This window comes from Egretta garzetta, unplaced genomic scaffold (genome assembly GCF_000687185.1).
Source record: "Egretta garzetta isolate BGI_Z169 unplaced genomic scaffold, ASM68718v1 scaffold79, whole genome shotgun sequence".
NCBI classification, from domain to species: domain Eukaryota; kingdom Metazoa; phylum Chordata; class Aves; order Pelecaniformes; family Ardeidae; genus Egretta; species Egretta garzetta.
This window is the reverse complement of record NW_009260791.1, coordinates 7,839,534-7,858,707: the sequence shown is the minus strand read 5'-3', so window position 1 is coordinate 7,858,707 and position 19,174 is coordinate 7,839,534. Positions and strand designations below refer to the sequence as shown.

The 19,174-nt window shown below is 39.4% G+C and overlaps 2 protein-coding genes across 13 annotated transcripts in view; one reads left to right on the top strand and one right to left on the bottom strand.

Moving 5' to 3' along the window:
* Window positions 1-228: 228 nt before the first annotated feature.
* On the top strand, window positions 229-14,569 carry AP4S1 (adaptor related protein complex 4 subunit sigma 1). Of its 5 annotated transcripts, none has more exons than XR_004843010.1 (7): window positions 229-388; window positions 984-1,036; window positions 2,143-2,343; window positions 3,759-3,845; window positions 4,924-4,992; window positions 8,166-8,388; window positions 13,585-13,916. XR_004843010.1 is itself a non-coding variant. In XM_009646704.2 (7 exons), the coding sequence occupies exons 3-7, from the start codon at window positions 2,206-2,208 to the stop codon at window positions 13,950-13,952; spliced, it is 435 nt and encodes a 144-aa protein (XP_009644999.1). In that variant the 5' UTR covers window positions 229-388; window positions 984-1,082; window positions 2,143-2,205; the 3' UTR covers window positions 13,953-14,569. The 5 variants fall into 5 exon arrangements, 1 of the variants encoding a protein (XP_009644999.1); XR_004843009.1 differs by having other exon boundaries at window positions 984-1,082; XR_004843011.1 differs by having other exon boundaries at window positions 984-1,082; window positions 13,824-13,900.
* A 944-nt stretch (window positions 14,570-15,513) lies between these two features.
* Window positions 15,514-19,174, bottom strand: part of HECTD1 (HECT domain E3 ubiquitin protein ligase 1) — a 65,212-nt gene continuing 61,551 nt past the window's right edge. For all 8 annotated transcript variants that reach the window (XM_035902093.1, XM_035902098.1, XM_035902096.1 and 5 more), the window contains 4 exons: window positions 19,043-19,136; window positions 18,586-18,736; window positions 17,200-17,344; window positions 15,514-16,837 (listed from right to left, as the gene is read on the bottom strand). In XM_035902093.1, the coding sequence (XP_035757986.1) occupies window positions 16,700-16,837; window positions 17,200-17,344; window positions 18,586-18,736; window positions 19,043-19,136 (528 nt within the window). In that variant the 3' untranslated portion in view covers window positions 15,514-16,699. The remainder of the gene's footprint in view (window positions 16,838-17,199; window positions 17,345-18,585; window positions 18,737-19,042; window positions 19,137-19,174) is intronic.

Here is a 19,174-nt window from a genome sequence, read left to right as displayed (position 1 = left end):
GTCTCAAAACACTAAGACATCTCTTCTTATTGCAACTTCAAGCAGCAATACAAAATACATTGGGGGGAAAAAAGAGCCACTTATTAAATGCAGAAAAGATTGTATAAATGGTATTCTCCCATTTAGTCATAAATGTCAGCCTAAGCTACCATCTGACAGCGAAGATCCCACCATACCTTTCCATCTGGGCCCTTTTTTGTCTTAATTACCTGGTTCATTCTTTCTCACAGACCCACCTGTGCTAGTTCCAAAGCCCGGGGCGCAGTGGACAAGCCACGTGCACCACTGCAGCAGCACTGACCAGTGTCCGTGACTCTTCTGGTGGAACGAATCGACAAAAGCGTGCTCCTGATCTGGATGTGAAGACACTTCACTGTGCCTGGCGGAGGTGAGAAAGCTCTGAGGCTGTCAGGATTACAAATGGGCTGTCTTGTCCTGAGGATTCATCCTGGACTCCTGTTTTCTGCAAGTGTCACTTAGTTAAGAAATTAATTCTCAGTATCGGGTCTAATTAGTGAAGATACATTTAGTACAGAAATCTAAACTTCCTTGCATACGGGGTAAACCACAGTACACTGAGGAAAATGGGATAGTTTTCTTGAGATCCAAGCAATGATAATAGAGGTGGCTTTTCTTTTGGAAAACAATTAGGTGACCAATATGAATCAGAATTAAGCAGCAGTTAATGTCAGCACAATATATTGGGGTTTTTTTGTATCACTGTCCTGAAAGAGTTACTTGTTACCACCCGTGAATGGTATATAGCCAGTTTATTCAAGTTGCTAATAATGTGAGGCAGCACCTATGCAGCTTGCCTTGTTATAAAAAAATCAGCATGTTTAAATGTGTATGAGATTGCTGCCTCAGAGACCTATTTTGGGTCTTTATTTTTTCCCCTTTTGCTTTTCTGCATTAAGATATACTGTTTTTACACAAAGAGCTACACTGTATTGTCTGTGGATTCCTGGTATGTTTTTTTTCAGCTTGAACCTTCTCACGGGAGCTGAGAGACCTTAGGAGAGAATATTTGCACCAGGCAAGGAGTAACTCTTCAGAAGTGGAATAAAGAAACAGCTTTTGCAGTAGTTGCTGTATTTCCAGTGCATAAACCTCAAGACCATTTGGGTCAATAAATCTGTGATCCAAATAGACAGTCAGATGGAAAACATTACAGTGACTGTTTTCTGGCATTAAAGAAAATAACCCAGAACTTCTATTTTTAAAAAATTACATCTGCAGCTTACCTTTTTTTTGCATGCTTTTCAAAATGTGAAAGATTTCGGTCGTTTAGCAAGCAGATTCTGATATTTCTGTGCTCTTTTTAACAGCCTTTTTCATTGTACATTGCATGTGGTATATTTATATTCTACAACTATCTTTCAGTGGCATTATGTAATTAATATTTACTTAGATTGAGATTAAGCTGTTTTGAGTAATTAACATGAACAGGTTTTTCCTTAGCTGTCAGACCCAGATACAGTTTTCATTAAGTGCAGAATCAACCTTTCACGTCAGTGTGGGAATTTACATGGGAGAAAACAGATTTCAGCGGCTCCTGGTTCAGCTCAAGATGTGTCCTGATACTGCTGATACCCAAATATTTAGGAGGCTCTCATTCTGCGTTAAAGAAACACTTGTGTTGTGGCCCATGCATTTCCCTTTATCATCTTTCCCTTCAATCTGATGTCAGGATGTTATGAATGAAATTGTTAAATACAAGCCAGAGCAAAAAAAACCCAAAACACTAATAGGACAATTGTGCTCTTATGAGCTGTGTTGATCTTAAATTCTGGCATTGGGCAAATTTCTGATAATGCTCTCAAACCAGTTAGCATGCAGGAAGACAATGTTGAGTGGATTCACAGTTTTGAAGAAGTAATTGTTCGCTTGTCCAATTCTCCAGAAATCAGTTTGCCTGACAATGTGAAAGCTATTATTTATTAGACAGTTTGTGATTATTTGTGTGAGGAAAAAATGGCATTTTACTAATGGGAGGCATGCAAAAGTTTAGAGATTTTTTTCCTACATTTATGTTTTGGTGATAAACTCAATTTTAAGTAGATGCAGATCTGGGCTGGCTAGTTTTTAGGAAGTCTTTTATAACTCCTTTGTATGTTTGTTTTTTTTTTTTAACCTTCACAGAAATACTGTTCTTGATTCCTGCACCCCATATTCAAATCTACTGCTGAGATCAACGAAAAAGAAATGATAAAATTTTTTCTTATGGTAAACAAACAAGGTCAAACAAGGCTCTCTAGGTATTACGAGCATATAGAAATTAATAAACGGACAATGCTGGAAGCTGAAGTAATCAAAAACTGTCTCTCCCGTTCAAAGGATCAGGTAAGTTTTGTAGGTTTTCCCCTAGCCATTTTATTTTATCAACATCTCACATCTTTCATGTCAATAACTCTGAAAATGCATCAGTTTCCATTGCAGTCATTATTTCATTTGTACCTCAGAAAAAGATTGCGGTTCTAGATTATGGGTTCAGTCAGTTGAACTGTTATTCTGCATTGAAGAAATATGTTTTTCTGAGGGTTTTGAGTTTTGTGTATCACTGTCATGAAGATTCCTTCTGTTTGTTTGCAGAAGCTCAGAAGTCCAGGAAGAATTTATTTTATCCTGTTATTGCTTCTCTGGTAGAGATTGATAGTGAGATGATACTACTGCTGCTTTGCCAGAAGGTAGCAGGAATAGTACTGACAGCTCCAAGTTTAAATAAAAACTTAAAGAGAGAGGATTCCAAATCATGAAAATACTATACAAAGCACAGGGGGTTTTGGAAACACAAATTTTTAGGCCTCTGTATTAAGCATTTTTATTCAAACAAAGCGTTCAAAGAAAGTCAGAAAACTCAGAAGTTGGAAAATTTCTTAAATGAAAGTTGAGATTTTCATGGCTCGTTTAATTGAGCCATTGGTTCTTTAAGAAAAATACCAAACTTAGCAAAACTTGAGCACATTGACTTGCACTGGAGGAGAAATCTGTGACTTGGACTGTGAGTGTTTTGGTTTGTGTTCTGAAGTCAGCTGCTTTATTTTTCATTAATTGTATCCTTGAACAGTGGTCCTCATATTTCATTCTAGAAAACCTGAGGAAAAAAATAGCCGTTTCTGTAAAGTACCTTGGTTCACAGAATTGAAAATGGCTAAAGAAATTAGCCTCCTCCATACTGCTTGCAAGAGCATCTCCAAACAGAAACTTCACCAAAAGAGCTAACAGTGTGCTGCCATTTCAAGGGCTGAGCAAAATGATTCTTAAGAAAAAGGAAGCTACCTGTAAAGCAGGGTATAACAGCACCATCTGCTGGCTTCTGTCTTACTGTGAAAGACACAGGAATTTCCCCCCTGGGTCTGGAAATCTAATACTTTTAAATTTTGTATAAAAATACCAATCATTTTTTAAATTTGAAAATTATCTTGTGGTTGTCTCTTTTGGAAGTGCTTCCAAATGAAAATTTTGGGGAAGTACTGACTGCTTTAAAACCCTGAAGAAGTCCCATGTGTTCTATATGTTCCAGTTTTTCCACTCAAAAAGCAGTGGCATGTTTTCTGCCAGTAGATGAAAAGTTTTGTGGAATAGTTGTCCTACTAAATTTCTTCCAAGTCAGAATAATTTGGTGGATCTTGGGAAATCCGTTGTTCTTTGTGGGCCTTACGAACATTAAAGGTTAGGCTCTTTGAGCACTCTGTGCTTAATACTGTCGTATGCTTAAACGGTAGCTGCTATGTTTGTCTCGTTTTGCTTCTGCCTAGTGCTCTTTCATTGAATATAAGGACTTTAAGCTGGTATACCGACAGTACGCAGCCCTTTTCGTAGTCGTTGGAATCAACGAGACAGAGGTAAGAAATTATATACGCTCTTGAAATGAGAGCTTGTAGTAGTCATGGGCAAGAACTCAAGTCTTTTTCCAGCGTGGAATTTTGCAATAGTAACTACAGAATTTCAAGGAGTCATTGCAAAAAGACATTTTTATTTCTGTGAAATAGAGGTATAAAAGAAAATGTATGTTTGATTTAATTTTGTAGCAGTAGACTGAACTGTCCGAAGACTGAGGTAGTCTTCACGAGACTTATACTGAGTTTGCTTTCTAAATTCATGTTTGATTGAACAAATTTATGTAGGGTGGGGTTCCTCAACAAATGTCAGCATTACAGCCAGATCAGCTGGCTCATCTGCAGTGACTTCCCAACTGTGCACTGTTTTTAACCTCCTCGGCCAAAGATGACAATTTATTGTACTTAATAAAAAAAAAAAAAAAAGAGGAGAAAAAAAAAAGGTATCTGGCTGAAAGCTGTCAAGTGCTGTTATTTCATCTGTTCAGGCTGAGGCTGCAAGGCTTTAGTGTTTACATTGTTTCCCGGTTCTCAGAAATTAATTCAAAGCTTACTATTGGACACTTCAGTTGAGTGGTGTGGAAGGCAGCTGCTGACTACCACAGTGTCTTCAAGTCAGGGTTATAATGCCACGTAATTTGGGGTAAATCCTTTTGGCTTGGCTACACCACACAAAAATCGCCCATCTGTACTGCTCCAGCATAGCCTGGCTCTGTGCTGCAGCTGGCTGGGGTGACTTCAGCACGGGTAAGCATAGCCCCGCGGGCTGTATCTACCTAGCTAACCTGGGTGATGGTGGAAGAAAAGATGCAAGGGGATGGCAGCAGCCCAAGTGAGACAAATCCACTGGGTACTGCAGTGCTTACTTGTGTGGCTGGCCTGAAGCTTCTGCCCCTGGGCACTCCCCTGCTCTTGGTACCTCCGCTGGGTAACCGCACCTCCTCGCCATGGTGGCCCGAGCTTCTGCACTTTATTGTAGGTCTTATTATATTTTCTAGTTGCTTTTAATACATCACAAACTGAAATAATACAAAGAATACTATTACATTTTGTAGCTATTCATTTGGTTTTAATTTTATTTCAGAATGAGATGGCAGTGTATGAACTAATTCATAATTTTGTGGAAGTTTTGGACAAATACTTCAGCAGAGTGGTGAGTGAGACACTGAATATATTATGAAATATTTCTTTTCTTTCAAAGCTTTAGTGAATATGTCATTTCAGGGAATAAATTGAAGGAGAATGTATTTTTTTCATATTCATTTAGAATTCTGAATACTTTAGCATGAATATTACCACTGTAAAAAAAAAAGGAAAAAAAAAGAAAGAAAAAAAAGCAGTATTAGTTGATTTTTAAGAGAAGTAAAAGTATACGTGAGTTATAAATCATCAGACAAGGGATACCAGAAATATTTCTGTTTGAAAAGCATATTTTTATATGCTTATACTCAGGGGTTTCTTTGGGTCCTCTACCCTTAAATTAGCCACTGGTGTTTTATACATTTTAAAGAAATGAAGACGTTTCTCTTTACAGTTCTTTTTTGCAGTTCTTAGCATTACATCCCCTAAATGCACTTAATTCATGATAAAGATGGTGTAAGCATTAAGCAGGGAGCTGACATCACTCTTGCTGAACAAGATCAGAGGGGTGGAGCAAATGAAACCTCAAAAACCAGTCTGTACTTGTGCTCCCCATATTGTTGTCATGCAACAGTGGGTATCTGGTAAAACAGCTCTTACATAGATAGCCATTTTGTTCAGGATTCAACATCAGACATGGCTCCAGCTAAAATGACACTGCTCCTTTTGGTGGGAGATTTGTTTGTTTGTTTTTACAAAGTTTGAAAACACAGCATTATAATCCTGGTTAGAACATCTGTAATTTAGTATAGGATTTGTAGTAATCTTGTTATAAACAAATTTGCCTGAAATCATACTTGGGCACAATTTCAGCTTGTCTATGCTGAAATGTGTTGGATATCCCTCTCAGAAAAGAGGACTGGCTAGAGTTTCCTCCATAGTCCATGTACTTGAGGGTATTACATCGGTAATTATGCACACAAGAGATCCGTGCGCAGGGTCTGTAACTGGGTTCCCAGTACTAGTATCACAGCGGACATGGCAGAGCTCCCTCTGTGAATTCAAGGACATGCTTGAAAAAGTTGCCTGCACCTTTCACTGTTCAGACGCCTGGCAAATGTTTTAGGCTATTACCTCAACTAACATCGCACCAGCCTGTTGGAACTGCTGGTACTAAGTATATCCCTTTCTGACTGTACCGAGTTCAGAATTTGTCTCTTAAAATTGTTATGATTGCAGTCCCAACCTAAGCAGTGATAACCAGGAATGGAATTTGATCTCGGCAGCACAGGAATACACAATAAAATTTAGTCACATCTTATTTAGCTAATTGAGCTCCAACCACTTCTCAACTTTTATTTTCTTTACTTGAGGTAGAGCAAAAATAGATGTAGTTCTTAGACATATAAATGTAGTACATATAATTCCTTAACCATGCATATAACCCAACCACTGATAGTTGTTAGAAATTTGCTGAGCTTATCATACCAGACTTTTTTGTATTTTCCATAGCACTTCAGGTTTGAAACTGGGGGAACCAAAAAAGGGTGGGGAGGGGGGAGTGGTTAAAGAAATCTCATGCCATTCTGTGGTTCTATTTTTAATAGCATATAACACGATAAATGGCAGAGCACTGAAGCAGAGGGCTATAATTCTAGCTGGGGATTCTGGCAGAAACCACAAAGCAAGAAAATACAAGTCTGTGCTATTTTGGATTAATGTTTAGGATTTGCAGAATTTTAGCAGAATCCCAAATTATGATGATGACAATGGAGACAAAACTCTGGGAAAGGAAAGAACAATGTCCTGCTCTAGAAGGACATTTTGTCATCTGTTATTTTCAGGCTTGTGAGCTTTAAACATTTCCACATACCCTATTTTTATCTAATGGAGTTTACAGAGCTTGAATTAAAATATCAGAACATTAACATAATTAGGGGGAAAGCTTTCAGAGTTGCTTGTGAGATGTAATTCTGAGTCCCCTTCACTTTTATAATGGCTATCCAGGGAAAACTCTGCATACCGTTCAGAATACATACTCCAATGTTTTAAACTACTTTTTAATGCTGAGGAAACTCAGACTGATCAGGCTCTTAAAATACAATTTTTGTGATGCATAAAAAATTTCTAATTGAAGAACAGCAGGGTCACTCCGCGGAGGCCTGTAGGCTAGAACTAGTCTAGTTTAGAGCATCTTTAGACCACAGAAGCAGTAGCAATTCTACCAGTGGGAACTTTGCCTAAAGCTCCATGGTTAGGCTATGAATGGAAACCATGTTAGCAAACTAAATTCTCTCTGTAGCAGATAAAGATTCCTTCTTTCAGCAGAGGCTGGGGAAGCCCCACCCTAACTGTGGAAGATCTTGACTGCTGAGGTTGTGATTAATTGTTTCTAAATTTAGACATTTAACTGAGGCACCTAAGTTAGAAGTTTGGTCATCTTAGGCTCCCATTACCCGCAGTGGAGACCGATGAGTATCTCGAGAAAGTGAGTCATGCCTCAAGTGTGCTGAGTCAGCTGTTGAAGATACCCACACACGCCATCTCTTCCGTTGACTGCAGAGAGACCACAAGGGCTTCTAAGTCAGACATTTTGGTTAAATGAATAAAACTACTTGGAGTAAATCCAGGCCAAGACTAGAAGGGGAATGATGATGACTATGTGAAGAATTGTGTTGCTGGGGCTGGAGCAATAGTTAGAAGTGCTGAGGATCCAAAGCTTGGAGTTACCTTCCTTCTCCTGCTATATCCAGCCATGGCTACCACAGCCGTGGGTATATATAACATCTAGATTTGCTGTTGAAATGATTTGCAGCAACATTTTTAACTGTGTTTTTACATAATTTGTAAACTTGGCATTAACATCCTGTTTTTGCAGAAGGAGGAAGAGAGAACATAGGGCTGGAGTTGCCATGATCAGAGGTGCTGGTTTTCCACCTGCTCATTCAGATGGCACTGTGTATATTCAAATTTTTACTTGTGGGTGGCCTCAGTGGGTTTTTTTAAATAAAAATTTCAGGACATTAGCTTTTGTTACAGAGGCAGGTAACATATAAAAGGCAAAGCAGCGTTGCAGGAAAGAGCACATAACTGTACAGTCCAGAACAGAAATCTGAATTGCCCTAAAATTTTGTATCTATATTTTGAAGACTTTCTTTATCCTGTAAAGGGATATGTAATGTTTAATGACTATGAGATTAGAGAACAAACTGTAACTAATGGTTGTCTATCTCTTTTTCCTTGCAGAGTGAATTAGATGTATCCTTTTCAGGATCAGAAATCCATTTGTCTCTCTTTTTGGTGTACATTCCAGTTCACACTGCCTTCACAGAACTGACTGTCAAACAGTCAAGACAATGCAGAGGTTTCACAAATTTTGCACTTACAATAAGTAGCACCATTTTGGCACCTTTCTGAAAGCCTGGCTGATGTTCATGAGGGTCACCTATTTAAATCCTCAGTCATTAAGGTAAGCCTCGTACCATTTGAAGTAAAAAAGGGAGAACTTGCTTAGAGAGAAGTAAGTACCATTAACACCTAGACATGAAAAGTTATATTCGTGGTGGAACTTTCAGGCTAAACTAATTATTGCTTCAGGGTTTTACCTTTTTCTTTACATTTACAATGAAATAGGTATTGAAATGACTGCAGTAATAAGAACTGAATGTTACAGCTGTGTCTTAAGCCAAATAGCAGTAGCTTTGATCTTGCTTCATGGCAGTCTAGGTGAGTTTGACTTCCTGTATCAATGGAAAGAGAGAAAGGCCTGGGAGGAAGAAATTTAGGAAACCAAGCGTTGCCATAGATAGATAGCTTTTTTCTCTACACCCTCACCCCCCAGCTGTATTTCATGTCTATGATTTGCAGGGTATTAACTAAAATATAATTTAAAAAATGAACTAAAACCAAATACAAACAAATACTAAATGCTAAAATAGAGTCCTGAATAATTAAACACAAATAGCAAGTAAATAAAATACAATACTAAACCTCTGCATGAGGGTGTGAATATAAATATTTGGAAAACAGTAGCATACATTACTATCTTATTTGATCATACTGGAAATACTATTGGAAAAACTCACGTCTGATGTGTCTCTCCTCAACATGTATGACGTATGCATGATGTACATAATTTTTCCATTCAGAAATGCACTTCTATACATGATACATTTTAGGAACAATTTTAAAATAAAACATTTTACTTCTGTATATGTACAAAATAATTCTCTCATTTAGGAAAAAGAGCTTTTCATAAGTTGAGAGGATATGTAAAATAGTTGAAATTAAATGAGATGATACCGTCATTGTTAAATGTAAAGCAGAGGTGTAACGATGAAGAAGTGGGCTGTTCAGGATTGTATTTATTTTTGACAACGGCTTGAATAGCAGGCCGAGAAGAACAATGTAAGATGAGGACTACAAGCGTCTTAGATGTTAATGCAGCGCAAGCAGTAATCCATTGATATGCTTCTCATAGTGTGTAAGATAATAACCCCACCTGGGATTAAACCATTTCCTTTGCCAAAGAGTCTTAAGCTTATTCTTATGTTCAGTACAGTTAGCTTGGATGCAAAATACCTGATGGAGGAAGTACTGGCTGAAGGTGTTTCTGAAATTACAGAAAGTTGGCTTTTCTGTTGCATGAACTGGTGAAGACAAGCTTACTTGAAGACATGTTCTTAACTTATGAAAGAGCCAGACACGTTCCCCTTGTGGGAGGGGAGGGGCAAGTCAGGGTGCTCTAGGACCAAGCATGTGAAGAATGTTGTCTTGATCCAAAAAAAACATTACATTCCATTGCAACTAGCTGCTGCTGCTCCTAGGATAGATAAAAAACTTTGATACAGGGAATACTTCACATGCATCAACTGGATTCTTTGGTCGCCTGTGGAATAACACTTTCAGAATACAGTGCATTTAAGTAGTAGAAAATTGAATGATTAATTTATTCTGATAATTTATAAGGGTACACTTCAGTTTGTACTGTAAAATAAGTGGATGAAATGGAAACCTATAAGGATTAGCTTACAGTTCTTGTTCGTTAAGGGAAAAGTTTCCCTCTAGGTCTGAGATGTACAGGGGGACAGGTACTCACATTGGGTAGGTCAGCCACCTTTCAAACTTCGGCAGAAATTCACCTCAGCGTTGGAGCAAATCTCCTACAGTATCACAGAAATTGAAGGCACCATTTGTCTCCTGTTTTATGTCAGCATAGTCATTTGAGGAAGAAATGGTTAGAAAGCATTAAATGCGTTTCAGTGCCTAAAATTTACCTACCATTAGATAGACTAAAAGTTACTTAAAGCAAATGTTAGCAAAGATGTGTGACTCTAGATTAAAAAACGAAGCAACTCCAACTAATCTTGAGTTGAAGACCAGTGTCCAGGGTGGAAATCAAGGTTTTGTAATCCTGTATGTTCAGTAGCCCACTAGTACTCATGCTGTAATCTGCAATCTACAATCTTTTGTTTGTGCTCCTGGGTGTGTTACCTGATCACAAGGTGTTGGCTGCACTTTATCATCTCTTAAGCCTGTACACACCCGTGCCTGAAAAATCCTGAGGTATCTTAAAATGTCTCTATATGAAGTTATTATTTATCACATGCAAGTCCTAAATGGGCCTTTTTCCTTTCCTTCCCTCCTCCTTCCCCTGTCCCTCACTTAACTATCTATCTGCCTGTATAATGGTTTGGGGAAGGAGACACAAGTCTGTCCCATTTACCTCCTCTTAGTATCTGTGTGCCATAAAAACTCTTAGTGAGAGTAGAAAGTACCATTCATGTCTGTCTTTGACATGTTGCCTTTTGCCTAGGCTGACAACTTACGTGTATTTCCTATCTGGGTGCTCTGAAAACTTCTATTACAGACTTTTATCTGCTCCTGCACAGATTAACACATGCTTTCTTCTGCAGACTTGTTTAAAAAATGCCTGTTAGCCTCTGCACGGATCTAGTGAAAGTCCCTTAATCCTCCTTTGTGGGCAGCCAGGATTCTTACTGGAGGCAGGACCTTAAATGACAGCTCTGGGCAGTGCAGACGGCAGCGCGCACACCGAATACAGCTCTTCCCTGTTGCCAGCTGCTCAGAGTGGTTTGCTTTGCTGCTTGTCACTGGGTGTGGATCTATGACTTCAGGGCTTTAAACCCTGAAATTTGGGGTCGCTTGCCAAACAAGTGACAGGTGGGGAGGAATGAGCCTTGCGATAGCTATCCCTCACTGGGCAGGGCATTCAGACGTGAATGGCTCAGCAGCGTCTGCGTGAGGAGATGTAACCGTAGGGGACAGTCACGAGACTTACAGGAAGGGGAAAAAAGCCTGATTGCAATCTGACTGTTTGCCAAGAACAGCATGGTGAAGGGAAGCGGGATGGGAACTGAGAAAGGAAGCTTGGATGTTAGGTTGAGGGTAAAGAATGCTTCGAGACCTTCCAAAAATCACAATGAGGGATCTTTCCAGAATGGTGTTAGTTTCCCCATTCAAACTGCAGGTGAAATCACTGTTTCTGGACTGATGACCAAGATTAACAGGTTACAGATGGACATAAATGGTACCACTAAGTTTTCTGTAATGGAGGAGGCCAGTTTTGAAATAACCTGGAATAGCCCCACAGGTGAACTGACGTCTCCTTTAACCATAGTGGTACGTGTGCATTTTTCCTTCGATGCAGTATCAGCTCTTTAGGAAATGCAGCAGGGCAAAGAGCAGTGCTAAGTCTTTTAAATGTTTCCTCAAACAAGCTGATGCAGAAAAATAAGGCAGGAGTGGCAAGCTGCTGCATCATCACTGATCCTGGTTGTTCCAGTTTCCTAGGACTCTCAAAGGAGCTGTGGGAACTGGAGCACTGTGAATCAGCAGTAGGGTGTAAAAACTAAAAGCCAGGAGGACCTGGCTTTATCACTTGTTGAAACCTGAATGGAATGTTATCTCACTCAGTTTGCTAACAGAACCTCTTGCCCTGTGTACAGCAGTGCCAGAGGTGAACTAAGCAGCAATAGGAGAGCTGTCTTCCTAAAAATTCTCACATTACTGGCACAAAGACGTCCTAACTTTGCAGATTAAAGTATTTGTGTAAAGACTGATTTACTTTAAAAGTATACCAGAGGAATAAATTTGTCTTGAGTCTTTAATCTGCCAAGCAAAGTAAAACAATTACCTTTGTCCACAGAAACTGAGACTGTTGGGAGTTTTAAGGCCAGTACTGCTCCTCAGTATCGAAAGGCCGAAGCTAGATTTTTAGAAGCAATTTAGGCCTATGGTCAGACTGGGGTATGAATCCATTTCTTGAACTCACACCTAAGACAGTTCATTTTCAATGCTGCTCATGTCATTGCAGCTCTGGTTGTTTAAGTTGTCGCCTCCCCACCACTTGCATTTACCACCTAGGAGGAACAAATATATACAAATATGTGGCTCCTTGGCTGTCGTCCTATAGAGTTCAGTACTCCCCCTGTTCCTGCTCTTTGGCAGTTAGATCCACTAGACATACTGAGACAGAGTAGTCCTCTTAAATGCCTGAGTCAACGTTCAAAAAAAATGAGACTTAAGCTTTATCATGCTGAGCAGAGGAAAATGTTGATACCTTCAAAAACCTGTCTCTTGCAACTCCACTGATTAGAATGGAAGTCTGCTAATAGTACAAGGACTAGAGCAAACCCAAACCATCTTCCTGAGCTCGAACCGTAGCATCAAAAATAGCATGATGGGCAGAGAAGGCACTCAAAGAGACCCCTATCAAAGCTGGGAAAAACAGTGTTGAAAGATGTGTTTAGCAGTTGTTGGGAAGCATCTCCCTCGCTCCACTGCGGTGGTCCTCAACAACCAGGCAAGAAGGAGGAGGAGCAAAATGAAGGCAAAGCCGATCTGTTGAGCACAGTGAGGAACACATCTAAAGAGCAGCAGCAGGTGGAGAGCCAGGCAGATGAAGCGTTATTCATGCCCCTCTCTCTGTGTACGCACGTCAGCTGGGCCTAACAGATGTACCCAGCAGGCTTGGTCGTTGCGCCTATTTCCATTTTGGGTTCTGCTGATAAGTGGCAACAGAAGAGTCTTTCTTCACTAAGTGACCTTTTGCAGTTGTTCGGTGCATACACAGAACGCCAACGCTGCTTAATACCGCAGTAAGGCCTGTCATAATTTTTTTTTTTTTTTTTTTTTTTTTTTGGAGACAGATGCTGTTAGGTAATGTTAAGGACAGACACACAGAGTTACGGCTAAATTTCATGTATCACCACAGTACAAATTCATATTGTTTCAGATTATTTTTCCTTAGGTGAGCATTAGAGATTATTATAAAGATCTTGTAAAAAGTATTTAAGAGATGAACCATTTAGTAGCTTTTGCTCTTCTTTATGAGATGTATTATTAGATCAATGACTCAACTTTATGTATCAGTGTATTCCCCTTAAGTGGTTTTCAAGCAGATGAAATAGTGTTAAGTCGCTTTGGGTAAGGAAAATGTGAGAATCAGATTTTAAGAATTTGACTGACAATTACTTTTCTAGGAAGAAATGCAGAATATTTCCTTCTTCACCCTCAAAGTTGTTATCCCTTGGTAACATTTTATATGCAGGCAGTATGTGGTACTTGGGCAGACAGCGAAATTAAACACCTACAGCTAAGTTTACGTTCACCTTGCTTTTACTACTGTGTGTTCATCTTCCAGGATGGGATGCTGCTGGGGCTTCCAACTTCTCTACTACAAACTTTTGAAATCTCTGTGGTCAGGAAAAATAAGTCAGTTGAACTGTTTCCCTAGCTCTATTAAAATAAACAGCCAAATGCACTAGAATAAATTAAGAAATACCGGGTTTTGTAAACTTTGGTTAAAGACTAAGGTGCCTAGGATTTTCTCTGAATTATCTTCGTGGTGTTCACAATCTACTTAACTTGAAACGTTTCCAGATCATGTTCAATTTAGACAGAGTGCACATCATTTTGGATGAAATGGTGCTAAATGGTTGCATTGTGGAAACAAACAGGAATCGAATTCTTGCCCCTCTGTTTGTGCTTGACAAAGTGGCAGAAAGCTAGGAAGATGCAAGACCGACTACAGCGTTTTTCCAAAAGACAGTACAATCATCAAGAGGGTACCGACAGCAGTTGTCTGATGTCGCAAGACTGACTCATGCAGTATTCAAATTAGTTGGAAAAGTATTTCCTGTTTCTCCTATACCCTACGTACCTGATAGAAAGATAAAGCTAAACATAAAGCAGAACCTTCAATTTCAGATGCAGGTTTATTGAGGCACCAGAAATCCTTCTGGAACAGTCAATGTTTTTAAAAATTGACCCGGGATAAAGTAATGGAAACTTACATATGGCCATCTAGGTATGACTTTGAATTACACAGCATTGTGCCAGACCTAAGAGAAGACAGAAAATAGGGAAATAGAAATTCAGACTGAGTTTCAATGCTTCCTTTAAGCACCAACTTGATTTTTTTTTTATTTTCATACATATGTATTGTAAATTAAACTTACGTAACTTTTGTAACCTCTTTTAAACTAGATTTGGCCTGCATCAAAAAGCTGGTTTCACTCCCTTTTCCATGTAAGTCATGGTTACAAAAGCAATGTAAACAACAGAAGTATAGACATATTTAGTATTCCTGCATACTATGTTAAGTTGTAACTAGAAATATTTGGCACTTAAATATTACAACATTAAGAAAATAAAAAGGTTGATAATATTTTACTGTGTTGGCTTCATAAATTACACAAAGTCTTTCCTATTCTGGCACACCAGTGTAATTTTTTCTCTTGTATATTCTATCCATGTATCATGATTAAAACGTTTACAAAAGATGAATAACAAGAGATAAGCAAGTTTCTCAGCACCAGCTAGGTACCAAATCAAACCTTCCATCGGGAGTAGGAGGACATAGCTGCCTACGCTAACTTGTATTGACAGGCACGCAACATGCTAATTCCTCCCCTTCTGCCACGCTGTAAGTCACTGCAGAGTCAGCAAGCCCAGCTCATTTGCACTTCCCTTTCTAGCATTAAGGTACCCGGCCCCTCCTTCACAACCTCGGCACCAACACTAGGCATAACTGGGTATTGAAGGAGCCTGTGCTGCGTGAGCGCAGGTAACGGCCGCATCTAAATGGCCCCCAGAGCCCAGGGTCTACGGAGCAGAGTGCGAAGTGGTGTGGGGGAAAACAGTCCCCGCAGCTTTAAAATAGCAACACACCCAGCAAAACAAGCAGGCACGGGGCCTGGAGCAGATACTTGTACACAAGGTTTATGCAGCTGTTTGGTTGAAGCACAATAGTCACAGGAGTGGGAGGTGGTGGAACTTCCTCTTCAGTTTGCTACTGGGGAAGACTGCAAAGATACCGCCTGTCAAGTCCTACAAATAACGCTATGAAAAGGAGTCTGGCTTCAACCGGATTTATAGGCAAGCGGCAGCACCTTTTGGCAAACCCCCCTTCAGCAGTGCTCCAAGCAAACATTGTTACCAGAGAGAACTGGCACAGAACAAAGCTCACCACACAGATTCAACTAAAATAGTAATTTTTCTTTTCTGGTATCAAGTACTTGAATACCTTTGAAGACATACTAGCATCTCACTGTAAGCCACTTCTTACCAATAAATGCCTTGCCACATGCTGAAACCAAGACAGGCGCTCCATCTCAAGTAAAGCTGATTCGGCTGCATCATCTGACCCAGTTTTATTCCGATGTAACAAGGAACTATAACCTCAGGTCACATGGGCCCGCTGAAGAGCACCAAAAGCTGCCACAGGCAGTGTTACTGCTGCCAGCATGGTCCTTAAAAAGCTGCACTGTTTAATTCTGAAAAGATCTGAGCAGAGAGATGAGTTTGTGAGATCAGTTACTGCCACGTATTTCTTTTAAACCTTGAAGAAAGTATGGCAGATTGTTCAGAATACGTACAGAGATGTAATAACGTAAATGGTATTATTAAAGTATTCAGAGGAGACAGTTTAATACGTTGCAAACATTTTAATGATTACTTTTGAGCTTACACATTTGGGTGGTTTTTTTAAACTTCAAACTGCAACAAGTTAAATAAATGTTTATAATATACAAAGAAAATACAACCAAAAGTAAAACTTGCTTTAAGTGTGCCTTGCACTAGGAACCAGTGTTTTTTAATAGCTTTATTGTTGAGCTGCACAAACACACTTAAGGATTTGATCTTTATAGCAGGGCATTTGAGAAATCAAAATATATTCCCACTTGAAAGAAAAAAGAGGGAAAAAAAAAAAAAAAAAGGTTGTGCATGATTATATGCATAAACCCACTAAAATACTCCAACTGGTGCAGGCACCATTAAAAAAGGAGAAGCTGGAGATGCCCATTAACTCTAAGTTTTAAGGAAGCAAGTTTCTGACCAGTTAGCTTAAAGCCAGCAAACAGGGATCGGTGATGGCAACTGTAGTGTACAAGGTATTAAATGACAAACTTTACACAAATACACTGTTAGAAATTTGTATCAGTGAACACTGAAAATCTGATGATCTGTTCTTTGGAACAGTCAAACAGAACCACCTCAATTTCCAGTTGTGCAAGCCCTTGAAGCATCACACAGTGTTCTGTGCCAATTTCTTGCTGGCTGTGTAGTTACAAGGATTTATTTTGTCATTAGCAGCTAACAAACTTATTCCACATGTTCCTAAAGCCTCACAGGTGAAAAAAAAGGCAAGTCTCATCAGAGCACAGCGTGGAGATCATATTTTTTTGCACACAAACACGAGAGGCTTCACTAGTATCAAAAAACACTTTCTCCTGTCCCATAGTGCAGTCGGTGGCTCAGTTGAGATGGAAGCCTTTCTCCATGGTAGCAGCTAGCAGACGCTCTCGCATAATCTCCTCCGAAGAATACTCAGGCAGCTTTAGATAATGCACGCATGTATTCACAGATGGGTAACTTGCATCTGTAGCATCAACCTGAGGAAAAGAATGAACGTTTTTTACTGCAGTTGTTCACAGCGCTTGATACAGGATGGGAAGTTGTACAGTTCTCTCATGCATGGCATTTACTGCGTACGTAACGCCAGTTGCCAAGGAATGGTAGCATCAAGAAAGCTACAGGCCAACTTACAAATATATTTACTTTACATGTAGGTTAGTTCTTTTAGATCCAAGTATGAAGTCGGAGAACAGCTGAAACAGAGGTCAGTAATGAAAGCTTAGCACCATGTCATAAATTAAAAACCGGCAGGGGAGAAGCCTGTTATTTCTTAACATAGCAACGATTACAGCCAAAAGCCAAACCCACTGCTTTGAAGGGCAACCTGAAGAAGCCCCACCTTGCGCACAACTGTGAGCCGGGGATGTAGGTTTGCCAGTCCTCCTGGTGGGAGTGTTGAGCAACCAGTGGTGAACTGGAGAAAGGCCTTCCTTTCATCCGAAGACATACCACACAAGACTCTCACAAATCGAAGGAATCCAGGGCTGAAAATAAGTTCAAATCATTAGTTATGATAACATTACAAGAGAGCGCTTTTTTTAATTTCCCTTGAGACAGTACAGTTATGATCTTTAGTCACGTCTAAGGAGTCACTGTAGGATTCTAGTGCCTGTTCACTATTGAGTTAAGAATAAAACATCAAAAACCTCATAAAAATACTTCCTTAATCTTTTTGCTGAGTATCACACAAATACGTAGGCAAATAAGAGCTTTTCTCCATACTTATCTTGGAGTGTTATTTGGGTACCTGGTGTGTGAATGGGTAGAGATGTAGATAGAACTCAAACCTATTCTGTGTTTGTTTCTCTGATTCTGAGAAGAATCCAACTGACTGTAATCTTAAAGACTTTTTCTGTACCACTTCTGCAGTATAAAGCCACTTCAATTTATATATAATTTAATTTCTATCCTGTTTAAGGCCCTCACGTGGAAAAGGAAAAAAAAAAAAAAAAAAAAAAAGGAAGAAAGAAAAATACTACAATAGATCTTCAAGGAATCCCCCCAGACACCCCTGCTTTCATCCATACCAGCCCAGGGAACGAGGGGGAGGAGAGGGCATGGAGCCCGCACAGCCTGCTGCAACAGGCCCGCGGGCATCGGGCGCTGCGTCTCAGCTGCATCCTTGCAGGCAGGGCAGGGTCAATAGGAGAATGGCTCCACACAGCATCTGGGACCGATTGGGATCCTTCAGCATGCTTATACTAACTCCGTTTCAGAAGTAATTTGTATGTTATCCCTACTAAACATGACAAGCAGCAAAAAAACCAAACCCAACACCCCAAAACATTGAGACCACCTCCTGATAGCCAATCACCAGTGTATTTGTTCCCTGCATAGCACATTTTCTTTTTTAAATACACTTGAAAAGAAAGAAGTAAGAAATAAGGAACAAATAACAACTATACCCAACTGAACAGAAACTATCATCACCAAAGATGAAAGTAAAAACTCTGAAATTAGTTAGCTGCCATTACATTTCCACTAGTTGTTCACATTTTAATATTTTAGATTTTTTTATCCCCTCTCATCACAAAAACACCGAGTACCTTCTAACCTCTCTGCTGTAACACACATGGTTATTTCAGGTAGCTTTAGACAATCACTTGCTCTTCAGTGACCACCAATCCCATGTAACTTGGCATCTTCATCTAACGAACATTCTGGATGTTTTGTCACTTAATGTATCTTTTAGCTATGATTTTCAAATCACTCAGAATGTAAGTACCTATCTCGCGTATATCCCAGTTTAGGTTCAGTATAATTGATGATATCCTCAGCTGCCCAAGAAGGTGATTGATTTCCACAAAGAATCATCTGAACTTCTTCATGGCTGAAGGAACTCAGCTTCTCCATTGGGAAGACTCTATTGAAGCCATCTTTAATTTACACAAGATACGGTTATAAACATAAGTCAAAGGAATATTTGTAAAATAACATCATTTCAATTATATTTTAATCAAAGCAGAATCAATCAACAGTTTCTTAATTAAGGTAAATGGAACCTCTTCAAGTTTAAAAATGGCATAACTAAGGCAAAGGTGTTACGAAATTAGTATCTATTGCATTCTTAATTTAAAAGTTTGTTTTTGAAAGCCATTCTATGTCACCACTTTAAACCAGCGCACCCTGAACATCAATTAGTGCACCTAACTTCATTTACATTTTGCCATACTGAAAATTACCTCGGAATGCCTCCATCTGTTTCTGTATACCAGTATGCATGCAGAAGTCAAACATGAGATCTACATATTCCTCTGCATTATCCATTGTTACAGTCTGCAAAGACAATAGATAAATACTGTAAGAATTCACTT